We start from the raw sequence: 21,403 nt of genomic DNA, 5'->3' as shown, positions 1-21,403 counted from the left end.
CCGCCTCCTGCCCGCCCCCCCCCCCCCCCCAGCTTTTTTTCCGCTGTGGGTTTTTTTGACACCAGGATCTCGTGGTGTCAAAAAAATCCCCTGTGCTACAAATTATCAGCATGGGGAATGTCTGCGGCACTGCATACTGCACATTCACACTCTTCTGGATGTGCTCTAAGAGTGTGATTGTCCTACAGGAACCCACAACCTTCTGCCTTGTGTAGTTCCCTAGGAGTCTGCAGGCATTAATGATAGTAGCTATTCTGGGTTCACTGCTTATTACCACATCCATTTTCAGAGCAGAATGTTTGCTTGGAAAGGTATGCTGGAGCCGGGAAACAGGCTTTTGCAAACAAAAACCAAAGCTTTTATAACCTATAAAATCTGCTTTGGGAATTGTCTGTTCAGAGGAAGAGATCCAGTCCTACAGCAGTTAGTGTGTGTTTGTGATATACAATTCTCCTGGCACACCAAAACAGTTACTGTGTGTGTCCTGCAGTAACATTGTTTGTGCCTGAAACATGTCTCCATTTTTCAAAACATCCCTGTGCTTTATATGTGTGTAACACACATGCATGAGAATATATTAAGGGTGACATAAATCTATTCCCAAGTTACTTCATAGGACACAGAGTACAGTATCATGAGGTCACATACACTTGAAAAGTTTTGTGGTGTCCCATTGGGACCCGTTATGCTAACTTAACTTGGTAGATTTCTTCCTCTGAACAGGTAATTCCCCTGGCAGAATTTTAAGATAGTCAAGCTATGTTGAACTACATACAAATATCAAATCTGTATAAGTTGTCCGTGCATGTATCACTGCTATGCTGCTCAGAAATTCTTCCAATTCCAAACTGTCACATTTACTACATGCAGCCATCCAAGCTGCTGGTCCTAAATATTCTCATTGTTCCTGTTGTGTTGCTGTTGTCCTGGACTTTTGCAACTATTTCATTCTTGAAATAGAAAAGAGGGAGAAGTTTTCTATTGATTAGCCATAAAACAGATAATATAAAAAGATCAATTCCCTTGAGATACACTACGAGTAGGTACAGACAGTCTAAAAGCCCAAGGTGGAATCGCTCTAAGGAACATGGTTTTCTGTAAGCAGCATAGTTTAGATTGAGCACAGACAGAAGTGCAGCTCCCTGCTGTAACTGAGAGCACTTTGCAGGAAGTGTCCTGAATTATAGTGATCTTCTGGAACGAACAGAAGTTCACTATTGGTTCCAGGAGGGAGAGGAATCTAGCTACTGGATGGGAGCCTGCAGCTGGTTTCCCCTAGCAATGGCCTCTCCTCATTGCATGAGGGGTCAGATGAAGTATTTTAAAACATAACATCTTCTGCAACTTCTGTCTATCTGCACCGCCTGCCAGCCTGTTGCTGTTTTCCAGAATGAGAGGGGAGAACAGGAGGAGAAGGAACTCATTGTAGGGGTTCCCCACCTTGGGGAGGAAGGGGGAGAGGGAGGGAGCTCCAATACACTTTCCCCACCCTCAATTGCAGGATGAAAAACCTCCAGACTGAACTCCTTCCTCTCCCTTTCCCTCCTGTTATTTTGAAAACAGCAACAGGACGGCAGGCAGTGCAGACAGAAGTTACAGAAAATGTTATGTTTTGAAACGTCTTCATCTGACCCCTCATGCAATGAGGGTTCAGATTTTCACCTGATTGGCCAGCAGTCTGAAGCCATGCACTTGTGTTTGGTCACAGCTATAGACCGCTTTGTGGCCAGATTTGGAAAAAATTGTCACTTCTGTCTGCGCCCCACAGATCATGCAAGAAATCCAATTAAACAATGTGAATGGGGGAAGCTTGATAATTCAGCAATAGGATGCAGAACTTTCACATCTGTAATCACTCATAGGTTTGCCTGCAGTCTGAGTTAGTATCATGGGGTCACTGTAGTTGTTTAGGGTCCTTTGGAGAAATGACTTGAGCTATCTATGTCTGATCCGCGTGGATGAGAATTTACACTACAAATAAAGTAAGCAACACAAAACAACACTTGTTAGTAGTCTCAGTAAAAAGTCCAAGGGTTTCCATGTGGACAGATGCTAAACCAGCTTGTTACTCCGGGAATTTGTTCTCTATGGGCACCTATACATGTGATGGATGTCTGCTGTGATGCATGCTAAGTAGCACGCATCAGAGCAGACTAGCACGCTCCAGCAGCCTCCGTATCACGTGTATTTAGTGTCCCTGTATTTCAAAATGGTGGAGGACATGCTTTAACTAAAGCTTATCAAATGAGCTTTAGTTAAAGTTCCCTTGCCACCATTTTGAAGTGCAGGATGCTGAATACATGTGATGCTGTGGACACTTTAATTAGAGCAGCACTTAGAGCATCTCTAATTAAAGCACCCCTGCTCTGCCCTGCAGCACGTTTATAGCTGCCCTATGACTAGAAACAGAATATGGGAAACTTGTCCTTTTTCCTGGACAAAAAGAAAAGTTAAGTTTTCTTGAGAAAAGATTTTCTTCAGTTTCCTGAAGATGGGGTGGGAAAAAAGAAGGAGAAAAGAGTTTATATTTGAAAAAAAGTGTTAAGACACTATATGCATATTCTCTCCATAGAGCTCAGAAATTGAACTTATAGTAAACAATATTCAGGGCACTTTTCTAGCCATAATGATGCATCTTAACCTTTTCATCCATGCTGCTCCTCATAAAATTGCATTGCTAAGAGTAAAACAAAGGAAGATAAACAACTGAAAGATACATAAATGTATCTTGGGGCAAATGCAGTTATAATATGGGACGGAGCCACAGCAGTTTTCAGGGATGGGGGCTTTTGCAATTTTGGAGATAGTGATTACATATCAGTCTCTTCCTTCTGGTGTCTGCAACCTTTATAGAGGATGCCAGGGCTGCCCAATAACAAGAGTTCTTAAATGTATCTGTTAAGGCTACAAATTAGCAAGTGCTTGAACACATGCTGGAGATCTAGGGACTGACCCATCTTTATAGAATGCACGATTTTTATGCAACCCTTTTCTGAAGTACTTCCAAACTGTGATTAAATATCATTAACAGATGCATCTGTAATAAGAGATGCTAATAAATTGTATACGTTGTAGGGGGCTGAGGTCTAATTGTTGGATAATCCTTTAAATTTCTGGGGTTTTATGCATTTCAAGTTAACATTGTACTAACTTAGTGTATTGCATTGAATTGTATATACACTTTTGAGCACTACTCTCTAGCAATACCTTAGTAAAATTACTCTTAAAGCAATAAGTTAAGCCATGCTATTCTACTCTATGTTAGTACTGCACTTACTGCATATCAGAGTGCCTTGCAGTAGTGCGTTAAGTGATGTGACAACATCTGTTTTTGTGTTATTTGTTCTCTCATCCGCTCCCCAAGGGGAGAAGTATGAGCAGTGCAGTGTCTTGGTTTAGTTCAGTGCTGTTTTTTACATGCACATGTTACTAAGGTCACAGAAACATGCCTTGCACTTGGAACAGAAGGTGGGGGGGTGTTAGTGATTCCTGGCACAGTTCATTCATAATCTTGGGCAAGCCCCCAAAAAGATTCTCTCTCCTGCCATGGAAATACTGCTTCTTGTGTTACGTTCTTGTCTTTGTACTTCATTACTGGGAAATAATAAATACTGTATAGCAGCAATAAAAACAACAGGCGAACAGTAAAGAAATGTCTGTATCATAAAAAGCAGTGAATGGATGTTAAGATTGATTAATAGGTGGAGTGAAGAGGTTGTGTTTAATCTATCTCAGTGTTCATTTGCTGTAAATACTCCAACAAGTCATTGTTCTTCCCTAATGAGATGAGGGCATGCTGTGTCACTTCAGAACGTGGTTTTCTGGGATTGAGCAAGTGGTGATTTTTAAACATAAGCTATTGTTTGAGAAAGTGGATAATATAGAAAAAGGAAAGTTAAATGAGAACTATGGATATGGTGGTTATTTTTTAAGACTTCTTCTGGTTGGCTGAAATTCCTTTGCATTTATGTAATTACCAAAGTGCACAAGTATCCTACAAGATTTGCATTTATTAAGTGGAGTAAAATTTTCAAAAGTACCTAAAAGACCTAGGCTCTGAAACTTCCTCTTCAAAGGAAACATGGACACTTAAAAGGATCTATTCCATGGAACTTAACCTTCTTCATATCTTTTGAAAAAAGTGACTTAGGAGTCTATCTGTCACTCATCGTGACATGCACAACCAAACACAAAATGTCTCCAGTTACCCAAAAAGGTACTTTTCCCTGGCAAGTGGTTATTGCTTGAGGGTTTATGTGGCATTATGGTTAGAACAAAGGAGAAAGCACCAGGAGATGTGGTTCTATGCTGTTGACGTACATATACCCCCAGGCTCTGTTGCTCACTTGCTGCCTCATGTTGGAGATAATACTATTTACCCTTCTCTGAATATGCTGTAAATTCCTCAGAGGAAAAGTTCTGTATAGTGTGAAGTATATTTGGGAACTCCATTCATCATGTCATTTCATGCATAGAATGAGAGTGTGTTAGTGTTTGGAATGTGTTGGGATGTGTAGGCCTTGGACAGCATTGGGGGGGGTAAATATCCATTCAGGTAGACAGATTCCCCACACCTGCCAAGTTAGTTAGGATGCTAATCAGGAAACCCTAGCTCATTTGCAAGGCTAAGTCCAGCAGGCACGTAGGGATATAACCAGGATGGCTATGAAGCAAACAGGGAAGAAGTGTTCTGGAGGAACTGAGATGGCAAGATTAAGTGTTTCTGTAATGGGAGATACCACTGGCACTTTGAAAAGGATAATGTTTTAATTTATTTAGATCCTGGTTGTCCCAGGTGTTATATACTATATGCTATATATTATTTGATCACTGCCTAAGGGAAGGATTTAAACAGGTTGTGTAAGTTTCTTTTTCCTTGAGTAGTCAGTTGCTGTGTTGTGTAGCTTCTCAAAAATATATGTTGCATCAGAGAAAAGAGATTGTACCTAGTAGAATGCACAGATTATAAACTCTGTATTGCAAAATATACAACGGGACAGTTACACATAGTGTTGCTGACACTTGAGAGGTAATTATCAGGGATCCTGGTTTTCTCTGATTTAGAAAATCCCCAATTTTCAGTTAAAAAAAAAAAGTAACTCCAAATCCACATTTTCCCATGATTTAAATGAAATGCCACTAATACACACACACACACACACACACACACACACACACACACACACACACACATATATATATGATAATTCATGATAACCAAGGATCCTGCTTCTCTCTGATTTAAGAGAATCCCCATTTTCAGTGAATAAAAAGTAACCCCAAATCCAAATTTCCCTGTGATTTAAATGAAACACCACTATTATATATATATTATATAATGTATATATATTAGTGGTGTTTCATTTAAATCATGGAAAAATGTGGATTTGGGGTTACTTTTTATTAACTGAAAATTCGGGATTCTCTTAAATCAAGGAGAACCAGGATCCCAGGTTATCATGACTTTGATGATGCTTTCTACTTGTTTTACAGCCTCCTGAAGTCATGGGACTAAGTGGGAATCTTTCTTATGACAGACAAGTTTTTGTTTGAAGCAGAAAGTTTGAGGGAACAAATAAAACCCAAAGGATCAAAAATAAACAGAGAGGAAAACGTATCCTGCATGTGTTGTTTTTAATATTAACCGATTTTAGGGAGGTGCATTTCATGAGTTTTTTAATGTTCCTACTTAATTGGTGTGTCCCTATGAGTGGGAACATGCATTTCCCCTGGGACAAGCAGCAGTGACACATTGCCCCAGGTGGGGTAGGAGAGGCTGGGCCAATGTGTCACTGCTACTTGCCCCCGGGGAACTGCGATGGCCCTAGCCACCTTACGTAGGGTCTTGGGGCCTCCAGGAATTGCAGCCATGGTGCTTCTGCAGCAGGGAGCCTGGTCAGCAGCCAGTGTGGCTCTGGCCAGCCAGACTCTGGTTTTGGATGGTGCATGCTGCTGCCAGTTGCACGCTGCTGTGAGGATCTCCTACAGTCAACTCGCCCCTCCACCACGCACTGCAAAGTAGCAGTATGGGGAACACCTCTATGTGTGGTGTGTGCAGTGTGTGGTGCCACAGATGGGTCTGTGGCACCACATACTGCACATCTGTGCTCATCTGGAGGTACCCAATTATTATAAAATCTTGAATAAATATGAAGCAAAGGAAGGTGAATGAGCCACCTTGAGAAATTTGCAGTTTACAGGTGATGAAATGCATAAGGAATAAGGTATTTAAATATCAGTTCTTAAATGCTCTTACTCATGAGATAGCCACTGAAAGATCCCTAAATGAAAGTACATTTAGAGGAGTATATCTGTGACTTAAATTATAGTACAGTTTAGCATCTGTGCTGTGGGTGACATTTTCCAAAGTGTTCCAGTGATTAGATTTGCTGTTACTAATAAAAAATCAAGTTCAAATTAAGCACTCATAGTTAAATCCTGACCTCACTGAAGTCCATTGGTGTTTGCAGTTAATTTTAAAGGAACCAGGATTTCATTGTACAGGCAGTCCTCAACTTGCAACGTTTTGCGTTACAACATTTCACACTTGTTTCTAAATTGCCACCCTGTTTCAACTTTCTGATGTCAGTTTTGACTTTACAGCGCTTGATCTGATGTAACACCATGACATCAAACAAGTTGCTGTGTCACCCATCTCCCTGGAGAACATCTGTCCATACTTCCATGGACGCTTTCTTTAAGAAAGCAAAAAAACCTGAAACCAAGACTCCTGAGAGGACTCCAGCCAAGAATCCTTCAAAAAGTCCAGCAAAGTCACCTCAAAGAAGTCCTTCCAAATCAATATGATTGCTATTTACAATATAAATACATGAATGCAGCTATATTACTCATCTATAATTGATTGAGTACAAAATTCTGGGTTATTTTTGGTGAAAGCAGGGTATTGGGTCTTGGTTCAGGAACCAATCCCCCATTTATAACATTGTTTCGTATGGGAAAATAATTTCTGAGTTACAACATTTCTGCTTAAGACGCTGTTTTCAGGAACCAATTGTGTCATAAGTCCGAGGACTGCCTGTACTTCCCTTTGTCTTTAACATGTGCTAAACTTGTTGAGCCATGATGGAGCCAAAACACTAACTCACTCAGCTTAAACATGTCCAGGGTGTTCATAAAGTCTTTGTGCACTTTAAAATTTTAATAACTTAGGTTGTTCCCAAGCACTTTATGAAGACTCCGTATATATTTCCCTCTCTACACTAGACTCTTTGTACATGCTAGGTAGTGTAGTCTTGTATCACACCTTTTATAACACTCTATACAAGGACTTTAGATGCATTTGAACTATCGCTGTACTCCAGTATAGCTTTTTAATATTTCCTATTCACAGGCCCTGACTAAACAATTAGTACTGCAGTAAATAGCATGCCTCTGGGATCTGCTCCTTCTCTGTAGTTTTGGAACCTATGCTACTCCTGTGATGTATATCATTACTCCAGTGAGGCAAGTAAACATTTCAGTATTGCTTCCCTGACAATAAATAAGAATCAGAGCAGCAGCAGCAGTGTTGAGGTCAAGAATCTGATCTATAATCTGTGATTCTTGAGTCTTCTGCTTGACGTTGAATCTCAATGTAATGGGAAAGACTGAAATTTTGGTTGTGGTGTGTAAATGAAGTGACATTGCTTGCACGTCTCTCCTCTTCTAAAATTGCCATCCTGTTGCTAAGTCATCCGTGGAGAATTCTGTTGGAAGGATGATGGTTACAGAGGCCATGGGAAAAATCTCTTTGGGCAGAAGGATAGAGGCAGTGGTATGTAGTCCTTCACACTCTGAATTGTCATTTTCTCAAGAGAAACAAAATTGAGAAATATTGAGGAACTGAGAAATCTTGAAGAATTTCCATGTCCAGTAAATAGCTTCCATAATTACCAAGAAAAAGACTACTTCTGAAATAGTTGCATCCTCTCTAATATGCACTGCTGTGATAATGAAACCCAAACTGTGCTGAATTGCATGGCCATTATTTTCACTCATTTTAAAGGTCACCTAAGAAACTAATTTCTCAAGTGGCTTTCATAGCTTTGTGACAAGCCAACACTCAAGAGTTTTTCGCAACAAATCCACTTTAAGGAGAAAGCATATTAGTAGCTGAAAAGAATAAAAATAGAAACTCTGTGGAATTGGCAGAGAAGCCTAAATTCAGTAACAGGGATGACGGTAAATCAAAATGTCAGAACATCTGGAAAAAAGCAACAGAAAGCAGAACGCTCATTTGAAAGCAAGACACCCGTGAGATTTAAACTAAAAATAGCATGAATTAACAAGCAGCATATTGAAAAGTTTAGACCTTGATATAGCAAATCCTGGTTCCTTTTTAAAAAAAATCTGCTGAATCATTTTGGCTGCAAAGATTTCAATGGTGGCTACTAAAAGCCCTGTTAAGACAACTAAGAAAACAGCCTGAGTTCAAAGAGATTAAGTTCTCATAACCTTTAGCTGTCAGCATCTTTGCACATCATGCCACTTATTTAGATATTGGAATATAGCTCTGAGTTTTAAAAGCCTCCAATTTAGGGGGATTAAGTTTCACCAGAGCAATTCTTATTGAAGTAAACAAAAGCCAAAAGTAATGAGTGAATGAAAAGCAAACAACTTTAACTCCTTCCAGATGTTTGTTATAAAGAGACATGTTAGACGACCATGTTTTATATAAAAGAATGTGCTTATTTTGCAGTATTTTTTTTTCTATTTATGTGAAGTAGAGTCAGTTGGTTTTGGCAAAAAGTAATCTGTATTTATTAATGTTCTCTTAATTGCAGCAGTATAGTGTGCGTGTGTGTATGTGTGCGCGCGTGCACATGCATGTATGTGTGGGTGTGTGTAATCTACTCTTCAGTGTTTTATATGGTTCGTTCTTTTCCCCTACCCCAGGCATGATGTATAGTGATTTAATCTGCTGCAGTTAAGGAGCACACCCTGTTAATTTAAGCTGGAGAGGCCCATACTGTCAGTAGGACTCTACTTAAATCGCAGAGACACTAAACAATTTTTGTAGGTTGGTCACAGCATAAATAGCAAATTCTGTGGATATTTTGTGGATGTGCTCCAGCAGCCTTGCCCCTCAGCATTGATTGGCAGAAAGGCCCCAGCAAGGGGAGGAGGGACAAAGAGGTAGCAGTCATCTTCTCTGCTGCCATGTGTGCTGTCCCACCAGTCAGCATCTTCCCCGCTGGGGTGGACTGCAAGACTGAATTGCAGCAGCAGCAAGGATCACAAGCTCCCCCTGGACACCAGCATTTTATTTTTGCTAAGTTTTTTTTCAGTTGATTTTGCAGTTTCTGCGAAATCCCAGATTCACAAATTGGGTAGATCCTTAACTATAGAGGGCTTGGCTTCATTCAGTCCCTAGCAAAGAATAAATGGGCAGTTCTTATATATACAACCACACATCATTCCTAAGTAATTTACCCTTCACTATTTCTGAATATATGAAAGTGTAAGGAATTCTTTTCTGCCTACTTCATAAAAAACTTTCACCATGTCCTTTAGAAACTATCTCTTTGTGTAAGTCTCATCTACTTATTATTTCTTCTTTCTAAAATGTCTTCCTTTCTCTGCATTTCAGATCTGAAACTTTTAAAAGTGCATCATGCTACATGTTCAGTTTGTTGGAGTGAAACCACTGTGAAACAGTTGTAAAGAATCTTTGTTCAGTGTCTGTAGAGTATCCTATATAATAGTGCTCTTCTGCAGATAGCAAACTAATAGCGTGTGAATTTTGGTCAGTCTGTGTTAATAGAAATCAAGCCCTAATAGAGGTCATGAGTTTTCTTGAGGTTGTATCAAGATTGGGGATTTAATTAGTATTAAAGCAACATGTTGACCTCTTATATATATTTATTACAATGTTTAACTGTGCAATTTTTACCAACAAAATGTCAGAAAAGGCATCAATATTATGTGGCTGCATTGCATATTCAACCTTTCCTGGTCAAAATGGATTAACTAATTAGTAATAAAAAATCCTAAATGTAAGTTGTTTGGCAGAGTACGCATTGCTGTCAGATATGGACCTTTGGTTGCCCAGGCTGATTTTAACCCTGCTCTCTTAATTTTTATTTAATATAGAATTAGAATTTGCTTCTACCACAGAGTGATATTGTCTGAGAGCTAGACCAGTTCATAATGCAGTAGAATTTCTGACCTCTTTCTTGCTCTAGTTATAGGGGACAAATAATTGGGTCCATCTTAGATCAGTCAGTGCTTTCTGGAGGCTTTGCTCATGCCTTCCCAGTGACCTGCCCTGAGAAGAAAAGTGTTGTGCTCAAACACGCTCAACCATTAATCCCTAGTGTAGGTAGCCTGCCCATGGGAGTGAGGCCCCACATCTATTGCTTATGTTCACACAAGCTTCTGTTCTGGCCTTCAGTCACTGCCGTGACAAGACCCAGGATGGATTTTAGGGCTATTAAAACACTATTAAATTAATAGAAGGGAATTTTAAAAGAAATTATGTAATAATATTGATGATATTTTCTTTCCATGTGCTGATTTCCTGCATTAGGACCAACTTTATATAACTTTGTATTACAGAGTGTTTTTGTTTTGTTTCCTTTCCCCATTGCTTACTAACATACAGCAGTTACATTCAGCATTCTGTCGGAGGGTGTAAGGCTTGATACTCTGCTCTGTGGGCACAACTATACTTGCATTTAATGAGCACAAATAAACTTCAGAGCAAACAACACATGCAGTTAATGAGCACAAATATGCACAAAAACTTGGGAGCAATAAGCTCCAGAGTTATTGCTCCCAGGTGCGCTGTTTGAATATGTGCCTGGGAGCAAAAACTCCAGAGTACGTTGTTCTGGAGTTTATTTGTGTGCAGCACATTGAGCCCAGTCCGAGCAGCCCCAGCTGGCAGCAGCCTGGAGCTGCTCTGACCAGGCTGACTGTGCTGCTGAGGAGCTGGCTGAGGACAGGGGTGCTTCAGTGTGGAGCTAGTGAGCAGGCAGCCCCCACTCTGAAGCACCTTCATGCCTCAGCAAGCTGGGCAGCGTCTACATGTGGGCTGCGGCACATGAAAACACTCTGGAGAAGGCTAGTACTTTTAAATACAAGTACTAGCCTGCTCTGGAGTTTATTAGTTTCATGCACCCTAATAGGGGCACAGATATAGATGTGGAGACATTTACTGCAGAACTAATTAAGCAGCTTCACAGGAAGTGTTTCATGTAGATGCACCCTGTTACTCCAATTTTACACAGAAATGTCATTTCATAACAATGCAGAGCTTCTGTATTGGAGTGGAGAGTACGGTCTATGTGGGCACGTCTATACGTGTGCTGGACTACGCAGTTGTTACCGTGCTTAAGCAAGTACTAATTGACTGTGCAGTAATCGGCATTATTGCACAGTCCCAATGCTGCATGGGGTTTTTTTTTCCGATGCTACTGCACAGTAGTAATGAGCTTGTTGCTACTGCACAGTAGCATTGGCATTACAGTTCATGCCTGCCAATGCTATGTTGCCATAGAAATGAGCTATGGCAATGTACCTCATCACTACAGTGATATAGCGTCTAGTGTAGATGCACTCTGCTTTGAAGTTACAGATAGTCTTATTGCTCTATGTCCCCAGTTGCTCAGCTGTTGCCTCTGATTAAAGAACAACAACTATGGGACACAGAAAATATCTTTTCATAATTTGTTTTTTTTTTTGGTGTAAGGATGATGCTGTTGTTATGAAAAGGTTTTTAAAATGAACTAACACTAAAGGCATGAACCAGAGCTTCATCAAGGAACAGTTTGTTCAGTTCTTAAACCTTTGTGTGAGTGATCTGTTTTGCATGCAACATCTTGATTATCAGCTACAAGAACATTTTTCCAGTTTTCTATACCCATGGCCTCAACCTCCCCAGCCAATGGAAAAACCATGTGGGCCAAGCAGATGATCAAGGAGTCACCTACATCTCACTTCATTCATCACGTGAGGCCTGATTTAAATCTGAAGTCAGTGACTTCCATGGATATTTGTCCAGGTCTAGGGGCTCATTGATGACACTGACTCATTTTCCCCCTTTGTTTTCAGTTTAACCCTTGCTAGTTTGAAGACTGAGGGTTAAATCCTATCCCAGTTTGCTCACATACAGCTTCAAAAAGAGGTCTCCATATTTATCCAAAGGTAGGATTTGACTATGAATGAAGACTTAAGATTCATGAGAAGTTCCTTCCGTGTCGCTGATACTATTTTCTAGGCCTATGGAATATTTTGCAACACCCTCAAAGCCTGTGGTTTTTCCAAAGGAAGGTTTTGTGGTATAATGAACTTTTCACTCTCAGCTTTGTGAATCCTCATGAGGGGTTTATTTGGCAGGAAGATCAATTTGTCTATTTTGAAAGTTGAGTGGGAGTATTTTGTACTACAAAAAGTAGGAAGAGAAAACGCCAAAAATGTCTATGCCCAACTGGAAATGTTCTGCATAGTTCCATGCCATGATTTTAATGTATCCCATGTAGCTTTAATCTTCTCAGCAAGACTTAAAAACATTTATCATTGAGAAATAAGGTTCAGTCATAAGAAAACAACAAGAAAGACCTTTCAGTATCAAACTAAATAATTTAAATCTATGTGAGATTCAAATTCTAAAGCATTTTGATTGTGTAGTTTGAGAAAATGGTTCCTCTGTACAGAATTATCTATGGGGGTGTTAAGATTAAACCCCCCCCCCCCCAAAAAAAAACAACAACCTGGTGAACATTTTAATTTCATAATTCTATTTCCATAGTGCTATTTCTGATAGCACCCTGGTTAAAACAGTATCATACAAATACAAGTATCATTTTAAATTTGCAGCCTGCCCTCTAGTGGAATAAGAATGTGGCAGGTCAGTATTTAAAATGTTTTTTCCACTGAGCTCTTAATTGGACAGCAAAGCATAGTGGTGAGTGAAGGCAATGGTCTTCCTTGGTGTAATTCCCGCTAAAGCCAATAGAGTTACACTGAACATTTGGCTACACTTTCTAACTATTCATTAAATTGATCCACCTGCCAAAAGAAGTGAAGAGAAGTCCATCCCAAGTTTTTCATGTTGCATTTCATAAAATACACTTAATTTACTGGTTAATTCGTTTAAGTAGCTATGCCGTCAGGAAGTTACAGCAGTTTTGTCTGAATTAAAATTGCTACATCAGTTCTGGTTGCTTCCCTAGACTAACTGAATTTATCTTTAACCAAAGACTTGAATTATCTACTTGAAAAAAAAAGGAAAATTAATAAGATTTGGTTTTGTAATTATGTCTTTAATTGGTGGCAGTTAAAGTACATAATGAGCATACCAACAATGCCTGTGTTATGTGTGTCACTGAGCAAGAATTATTCAAGGCCACAACACCAGTTGAGCATTAACAGAGTTCAATATTAATCCCTGAAGAGGGACATGAATCTTTGTAATAAATCAATGTGCCATATGTGTAGGCCATGGGAAAATTGTGTGTGCAGTGAACTACATATGGTCTATAAAGCTTTAACATTTGTACTGCTCTTCATAACAGTAGAATGTATATTTTGATAGCTGTGACCCTTTGAACTACTGAAAAATATTCTGAAGCTTATTCTTCTTGTTTCACTTCCAATATGGGAGCCTTTATTTACGTAGACCTCACTATAGCATGGTTTTCTGCTGGGTATGGAAGGGTAGATGTTACTAGCAAGTTCTATATCTGAAGTGAGCAGTGAATGTCTGCCCTGGGGAGTGTGGATAATTTTTCAAAAAGCTGCTTTCTTTTCTGTCACAAATGTAAACAATGATGATAGGACCTTTGTAGAAGGAACAGAGAACCTTTTAATACCCTCTTACTGTTCAGTTTTTTTGCTGATTCTTTTATTTCTCCCTTTCTATTTCCTTCCAAACAGGTTATATAAAACTTATAATTTGTCTGCTGTAAGATGTGAGTAAGTAGGGGCAAAAAAACCCAACAACCCCCTCCCCCCAAACCCCAAACATTCATGCCTCAAACAAGAAGAACAAACTTTACCAAACTAATGCAGGTGAGTTGTTAACAGAGAATGCAATGATTAAAACAACAAACATAAAGAGACTTCCAAGATCATCTTTTAATAACTTGCCTGCTATGTGTTGTGATTATACATCTTGCTTTTATTGTGTAACTTTCTGTAACTCTATTTGTTACAATGAAATTCTTTTAGTTTGTCCTGAATAATTTTACTTGTTTGTTGCCATATTAGGAGCATAAGGTACACTATAAGGAAAGCAATATACAATATACTATACATCATCTAGTTCAATGCCTGTAGTTTTAGCCTAGTATTCATATATATGTTTATAAATGAAATACAAGTTTTAATGTTCTTCACTGGACCAAGCAGAGACATTTTGCCATGTCTAAATACTAACAAGAGCACTTCAATTCAATAAATACTCTTTCCTCAACTTGTGTTAAATTTGTGACAGGCTCCATTATGTTTATGACCTCCACACCAATGCATTTCAAAGGGAAAATCAAACTATTTTATTGCATGACCTTTGCACAGTATCTGATTCATAAAATATCTTATTCATGGGTTATTAATAATGAGCAAAATCATAGAAAATATCTGAGATTCAATTTGAATAAGCACTCATGGGTTTAGATGCTTATCTAATTTTCTGAAGCAATCTTAAATCAATACAGAAGGCTATTTCATGAAGCATCTGGCCAAAAACATCCCTGGTCAAAGAAGGTAGAATGATAAAGCCCATCTACAGATCTAGGACACAGGCACTGTTCATATTCAGTGAAAAACGGGGAAAATCATGGATGTTGTTGAGTTTGGGCTATACTTATTTGCATTTACCAAATCTTTGATTATTTACACTCATAATGGCTGTATGCATAAAATCAGTTCTCCTCTGGTATAATCTTACTGAAAGGCAATAGACTTACAGCAAAAATTAATTTAATCTCTTTTCCCAACTATTCAATAAAATAATTCATGTGCCAAAAGATGTCAAGAGAGGCCCATCCAAATGTTCTCAGTTTCATATTCACACATTTTAAGTAGGATTCACTTAAATTACATGTCCCCTGGAAATTACAGTACACTTATCTGATTAAAAACAAATTCAGTTCTTGTATGATGTGTCCCAAGGACCTCATGGACCATGTTTACTAAAAATTATTTTCCTCACTTCTCAATGAGAAATGTTTATCAAATTACATGTTTCATTATAGTTCTAGGTTTCAGATACAGGGACTCATTACACATGGTCATCTGCCTTGTCCTCATTTTTCGCTTTTATTTTTTTTAAGAAACTTTTTAAACAAGCGAAACATGAAACTAGTGAAATAGAGGCACACAGGGCAGGTGGAACTCTCCTGTGAACAAGTGAAAAAGCTTTAAAATACAAGAGCTGAAGAGAGAGGCTTGTCTACTGAATGCTGTATGTTATGCCCTCTTCCTGCCATTACTATTCATCTAGCTAACACCATTCAGGCACAATGACTAACATTTTCAGATTGTTTCTACCTCGTAGTATTTCAAGATTCCACAGTTAAATTTTATTCTGAGTATCTATTGAGTGGCAGTAAATCAATGTTTAATGGCAGCCACTGTAGAATTAACAGAAACTCACAGCTCCTGTAGATAAACTTCACTCCTCCAGGATTTTACTTTAGCTGTCTTGAATGTTGCTATGGATTAGTCAAACTCAATAAGCTCATTTACACATGTGCATTTACTGCACAGTAATTTAGGTTACTGCACAATAACCAAAAATTACTGCACAGTACAGATGTGTGGCTACACGTGCATGCCCATACTGGACAGTAACTATGGTGACTTATATAGATGGTATCAAATTTACACCCAATTATTTATTGCACAGTAACCGTCTGTAGATGCCTTACTATGCAGTAACACCGTGTGTCCCAAATCAGTCCACACACTTTAGTCCAAAGTTAGTCCACACACAGCGTTACTGCACTTCAAAGCCTGCACATGTAGATGCCAGCCTAAAAACTGCTTACTGTGCAGTAACTTACTGAAAATGCCAGCTTAGTTTTCTGAAAATGCCAGCTTAGCTTTCTTAGTTCTCTGAAAATGCCAGCTTAATTTTCAGGGGTGTAGGTTGTAGCCGTGTTGGTCTAAGGACATAGGCAGACAAGGTTCGTTGGGTGAATTTTATATCGTTTATTAGACCAACCCAAATAGTTGGAGAATAGTTATTAAGCAAGCTTTTGAGTTCAAAAACCCTTCGTCAGGCTAGCATTTTGACAACAGAAAAATAATAGAGCAATTCTTCTTTTGCAGAAAATTCAGACTACAAAAGGTCGGAATGTTTTTAACACACTGGATTCTTATTTAAAACCTTTGGATTTAATTTGTAAGTCATGTGTGTAAATCATGGCACCCTGGTTAAGTATCACTGATTTAAATTTTAGTGGATTTGAACCATGTGTCAGCACTCTAGGTTAATAGAGCAGCACTATATAATTGGTTGTTTGTTTAAATCTCAAACAGTAGGGTACTACTCTAAAAACCTGGCCCAGTAAAAATACTAGCATATTAGACATCTTGGGATGCAAATATTATTCACCTTCCTGCCTCTTAAACTTGCTGTTAGCTTTAGTCCTTACCAAACAAAAGTCATGTGATTTCTATTATAGTCGATGGGAGTCTCATGACTAAAGCTTGAGCTTGTAACTATACGGCAGTCATGCTGCAGAGCAGAACAGGTGACCTATTATGAACTGACCCTGCAATTTCTACATTTACTAGGTAACATTTACTCACACAAGTAAACCTATTGTTTCAATGGGGTTGCTCTTATAAATAAATTCTATTTAATGTTATGTAGGTTAATATGTAAATCATTCTGGGTAATAACAGAAGGGAACTTTTCCACATCTAATATTTGACATTCAGAATTCATTACATGCATCATTTATATTGTTATTATGCTCATTTAAGCCTGTGGATAACATAATACACTTTGAAGTCTATGGGCCTCACCTAAAGTCCGCTGAAGTTAAGGGGAAGATTTCAATTTAATGTGCTATGGACAGGGTCCAATAAGACTACACCAGTAAGAATCAGGGCCATTCCATACATATACCTCATTTTGGGTGGTTGTGGAAGGGAACTAGAAATTTGATTTCCAACATAGCATTTCAGATATGTTAGAGATGTAGAAGACAGCTTTTTAAACTCAATCTCTCTCCTACAGAAGACTACATGAATATATAATTTATGAATCAGGTCTGTGGTTTTCAATATTACTTGACTTGTTTGCGCTAGTTTTTGGGAGTATTATCTCTTTGGTTTGCTCTGTAAATAATATTGTACATCTGCTATTTTATGATACAGATATGCCAAGCAAATTGCTTATTTTTAAGATGCTCTATCTATGTTACATTTATTTACAATGCCAGATGTATCTGTACGGCATGACTTAAATTGCTTATTTTGCAATGTCAAATATTTTATTTTTGTTTTCTAATATGAATGCATCTCAACCTGTACAGTTCCAGAAATGTTTCCTATGGTGACTCATAATGTCTGGACATATTTTCCCTTCTCCAGTAGTACAGGCATAGGAACCAGCATTCCTGATCAAAAAGGTCAAATATAAAGTTTATTATCACTAGCAATTTGAGAGTAGAAGTCCATGTACAAGTATTTAAGCATTTATAGTTAATCAGAACATCCAATGTATCTTTCTGCTTTTCATGCAACAATGCCTTTTAATTATTTTGTATACTTTTTATTTGTAATTACCTGTGAGTCATACACAGTGTAAATAGCACGTTTCATTATGCAAAATTTCTAGGTATTTAATGATTACAGAACAAGGTGAATTTGTATATGAAAAAAACTGACAGTAGATCTGAATGACATAAAATATAAAGTGATGACTGTGTATTCTAGTTATCCTGTTCATTTTCAAATTGTTAAAGATTTTTTTTTGCCCTTTAATGTCTGATCAGTTATTTACAGTATATTTACATCAATAAATCATGCAAAAATCTATGAAAAGTCATGATGTTTTCCTTTGGCCTGTTGTCAATGGTCATATGAAAAGCAGAGTTTGGGGGAAAATATATTAATTTCAATAGAGACATTCCAGAAAATCAATAGGAATTTTGCAGAGGTAAAACAAACAAACAAATCAATAAACCCTCCAGCTAGCACAGCCAGCCAGTGAATACCACTAACCAAAAAACCACCACAGACTACTAAAATGAGGTTAAAATGAAAGCAAAGCAACTCCCATAAATAAAATCCCATACTTTGGCACTTATGCTGCTAATAACTTTGTCCCAGACAATAGCCATATCCCCCTATCCATAGGTAAAACCATACTTGCAGCAATTCATTCTGGTAAAAGCTGGTCCAGAATGGCAATTAAGGATTTCTCTGAAACAAAACCTTTTCCCTTCTCAGTGAAGGAGCCCATGAGGCATTTGGACTTCCAAATGGGTTTGCCAAGATCCCTCCGCAAAGGCACTTAAAGAAATTAAAACTTTCACGGGATCAGAGGGAAGGTGCTCTCCTGGATCAAAAACTGGTTTAAAGCTCAGAAACAAACTTGTAGGACTAACCAGCCATTATTCCGGGTGGACGAATGAAAAAATTGGGGTTCCTCAGGGCTCTGTGCTGTGATCTATGCTGTTCAACACATTCATTAATGATCTAGAAAAGGGAGCTAATAGTGAGGTGGAAAAGCTTACAAAATTATTCTGGATAGTCGGAATATTTCTGGTGCTGATGTCAGGCTGGTGTTGATTCATTTTTATAGTGGACAGGCATGGTAATCCCTATATGTAAGAATGAATGAATGCTGATCTGATTTGACACCAGTACCAGAAAGACATTCAAGCCTGTGGCAGAAAACTTCACGTCCCTGGGCATTCTACCGCTGACCTCAGAGTGGCTGTTCTTAGACAACAACACTTTACAAAACAACTTTAATGGGGAATTACAGAACAAGAAATCCTCCACAGGCTAGGTTATGTTAAGTATGGTCTAAAATGAGATTATGGATTCTTATCCCATTACTTGGATTAGCTTTTATAAGCCCAATATGTAGGGTGACCATAGGGCTCAGTTTGTCTGTGATGCCGGCCAGCAAAAATTAAAATGAACATCCCAAGCATAGGGCAGGGAGGCAGAATGGCATAAGCTATGAAATAGGAAGCCGTAGCAGAGAGCAAAATTGCTCTAAAATAGGTTAATATGATTGACCATTAATGGAATGATCATTAAAAAGGGGAGATGATTGGTACCATCTGTGCAGTAAACACCAATTGATCATGAACGGGCCACTGACTCCTTTAGCTGCCTGAACAGTAAAACCAGAGTTGCACAGCATCACTCCTACCCCACATCTGCTACAGCAGTGCAGCTGACTTGAGAGGCAGAGAGAGTTGGTGGCAGGAGGGGGTGGGGGAAGCAGTGTCCTGGGTTTCACACTGTTCTGGATTTCACATTGTCCCATATGGTCACCCTCCCTAAGCCCTTAAATGGGTTAACTGCTTTGTTTTTCACTCTCCTACACACCTTGCCTATCCTAGCAGTTCCCCCTCTTTTTTCCTCCCCACATCCATACCCTTTATATTCTAATCACTGCTCGCTATTTAGCAGCTCTGCTCCCAAGAATCCCTTCACAGCATCTGAGGAAGCAAATGCTCTGCTTAGGGAACCTTATGCTATATATCTCTGATTTAGTTAGTCTATAAAGATGCAAATCTACCCTGCCTTATCTACAGTAATAAAACAGAATACTTTCCTTTTTCCATTCAGCATATGTCACACCATTCTTAAAAGAATACACAGTAACTAGACATGGCTGCTATTAGATTTCATTGAAGTTGAAATGTTTTGTGAGAATGTGAATTTTAACATTATTTGAGAGTAAAATTTAAACCATTCAAAGCCAAATATGACCATTTATTTTTACTTTGATATCAAATCACACAAAGTAAAATATACTGTTTCCATTGTGAATTATTTTGATGCTTTTGAATACCACTATTTCCAGCTTACAGTTCCTCTGAAAATTCCCACATTTTTACCTTCTGCCTCAATTTTGGTGAAAACAAACTTTGAAATGGAGATATTTCCCACAGGATAAAAAATCCTTTTCCAACTTTCTTTAATAGCAGAATACATGGTACACATATTCAATAAGTACTTATGTTGATGTAAAACTGAATTTACTCAAATATAAAATGACCCCCAATAATTAGATTCTTATATACAGAAAATATATAAATTTGTTATAATTTTCCAGGTATAGAATATAACCATTGAAGGTTTCTCTTGACTTTTTCTCCCTCCCACTGCCACAGCAAGGAAATTAAATCTGGGAGTTTAGGTAGCACCCTGACCCTCCCAACTTCTCCCCCCTGCAGCCCATTCTTCCTCCTTACTATCAGACTCTTTTCTAACTAAGCATATGAAAGTGAGGAGCAAACTTGAAAACACTGACATTGAAATAATCATACCTGTAGTAATTGACATATAGGCAACTTACCCATAGACTTAATATATCTGGAATTAATTCATTTTATCTTTCTGAAGCTGCTGCAAGTTTTAGCACATGTGCTAATTACCCTCCCACTCATAAATGGAACTGAATGTTCTTGTCAGGAATCCTGGGATCCCCCAAAAATGTATATGCAGTTGAGGCACAGGGCAACCTGGTTTGGTTCCACCTCGTGGAGGCCAGGGCCGCTAGTCATATGCTTCAGGCTGAGAAAGGGGTGACAGGGATTCTGGGTGAACTGTTTGAAGCCTCATTTGGTGACCTCTGCCAGACATTTAAGGCTGTTAAACAAACATGAATGATTTAAAATGGGAAAGAAAGGTGCAGCTCAACTGTGGGAATGAAGAGGAAGTAAAAATGTATTCACTATAGTGGCTCACCATGACTTGGAAAAAAGTCATGCCTGAAGGGTACTGTGCACAACGGGCCCTACCATATACCTTATTCAGATAGAGTGCTCTAATGTATTCTTGTGGTAAGGTTAGTGTGGAAGCAAATGGGATAACTTTTGAAGTCTTATGCGTGTATGTGCCAGCCTACCCCAAGGCAAGGTATGAGTTTCTAGAAAACATGGCCAAAGCAATGCTGAGTAGCCGGCTGGTAATAATAGCAGGGGACTTCAACTGTGTCATCAGCAAGAATGACAGAGTCAGTGGTGCCCAGAAGTTAGGCATGGATAGATCCTCTAGGCAACTGAAATGACTGATCCAGGACCATAGCCTAGTAGATGCTGGTAAAGAAGCCCAAGGTCCTTTGGGGAACTTCATGTGCGTAGACCCCACAGGAGAAAACAAGACCTGGATAGACTTTGTCTTCCTCCCCAAGGAGTGGAGAGCAAGGAAGCCCGCTCCACACCCGTCTGTTTCTCGGACCACTACCTCCTCACAATCC

General features: G+C 38.8%; 1 protein-coding gene across 2 annotated transcripts in view; it reads left to right on the top strand.

The window, feature by feature from the left end:
* Positions 1-15,790, top strand: part of GUCY1A2 (guanylate cyclase 1 soluble subunit alpha 2) — a 258,709-nt gene extending 242,919 nt beyond the window's left edge. For both annotated transcript variants that reach the window (XR_003092912.1, XM_025198249.1), the window contains exon 7: positions 13,879-15,790. Coding sequence is in view for 1 of the 2 variants with exons in the window: in XM_025198249.1 (XP_025054034.1) it covers positions 13,879-13,887 (9 nt within the window). In the remaining variant the exon portion in view is untranslated. The remainder of the gene's footprint in view (positions 1-13,878) is intronic.
* Positions 15,791-21,403: the final 5,613 nt, after the last annotated feature.

This window comes from Alligator sinensis, unplaced genomic scaffold, assembly GCF_000455745.1.
Source record: "Alligator sinensis unplaced genomic scaffold, ASM45574v1 scaffold802_1, whole genome shotgun sequence".
In the NCBI taxonomy this organism is placed as follows: domain Eukaryota; kingdom Metazoa; phylum Chordata; order Crocodylia; family Alligatoridae; genus Alligator; species Alligator sinensis.
Note: the sequence above shows the minus strand (reverse complement) of the source record. Positions and strands in the feature narration are given on the sequence as shown.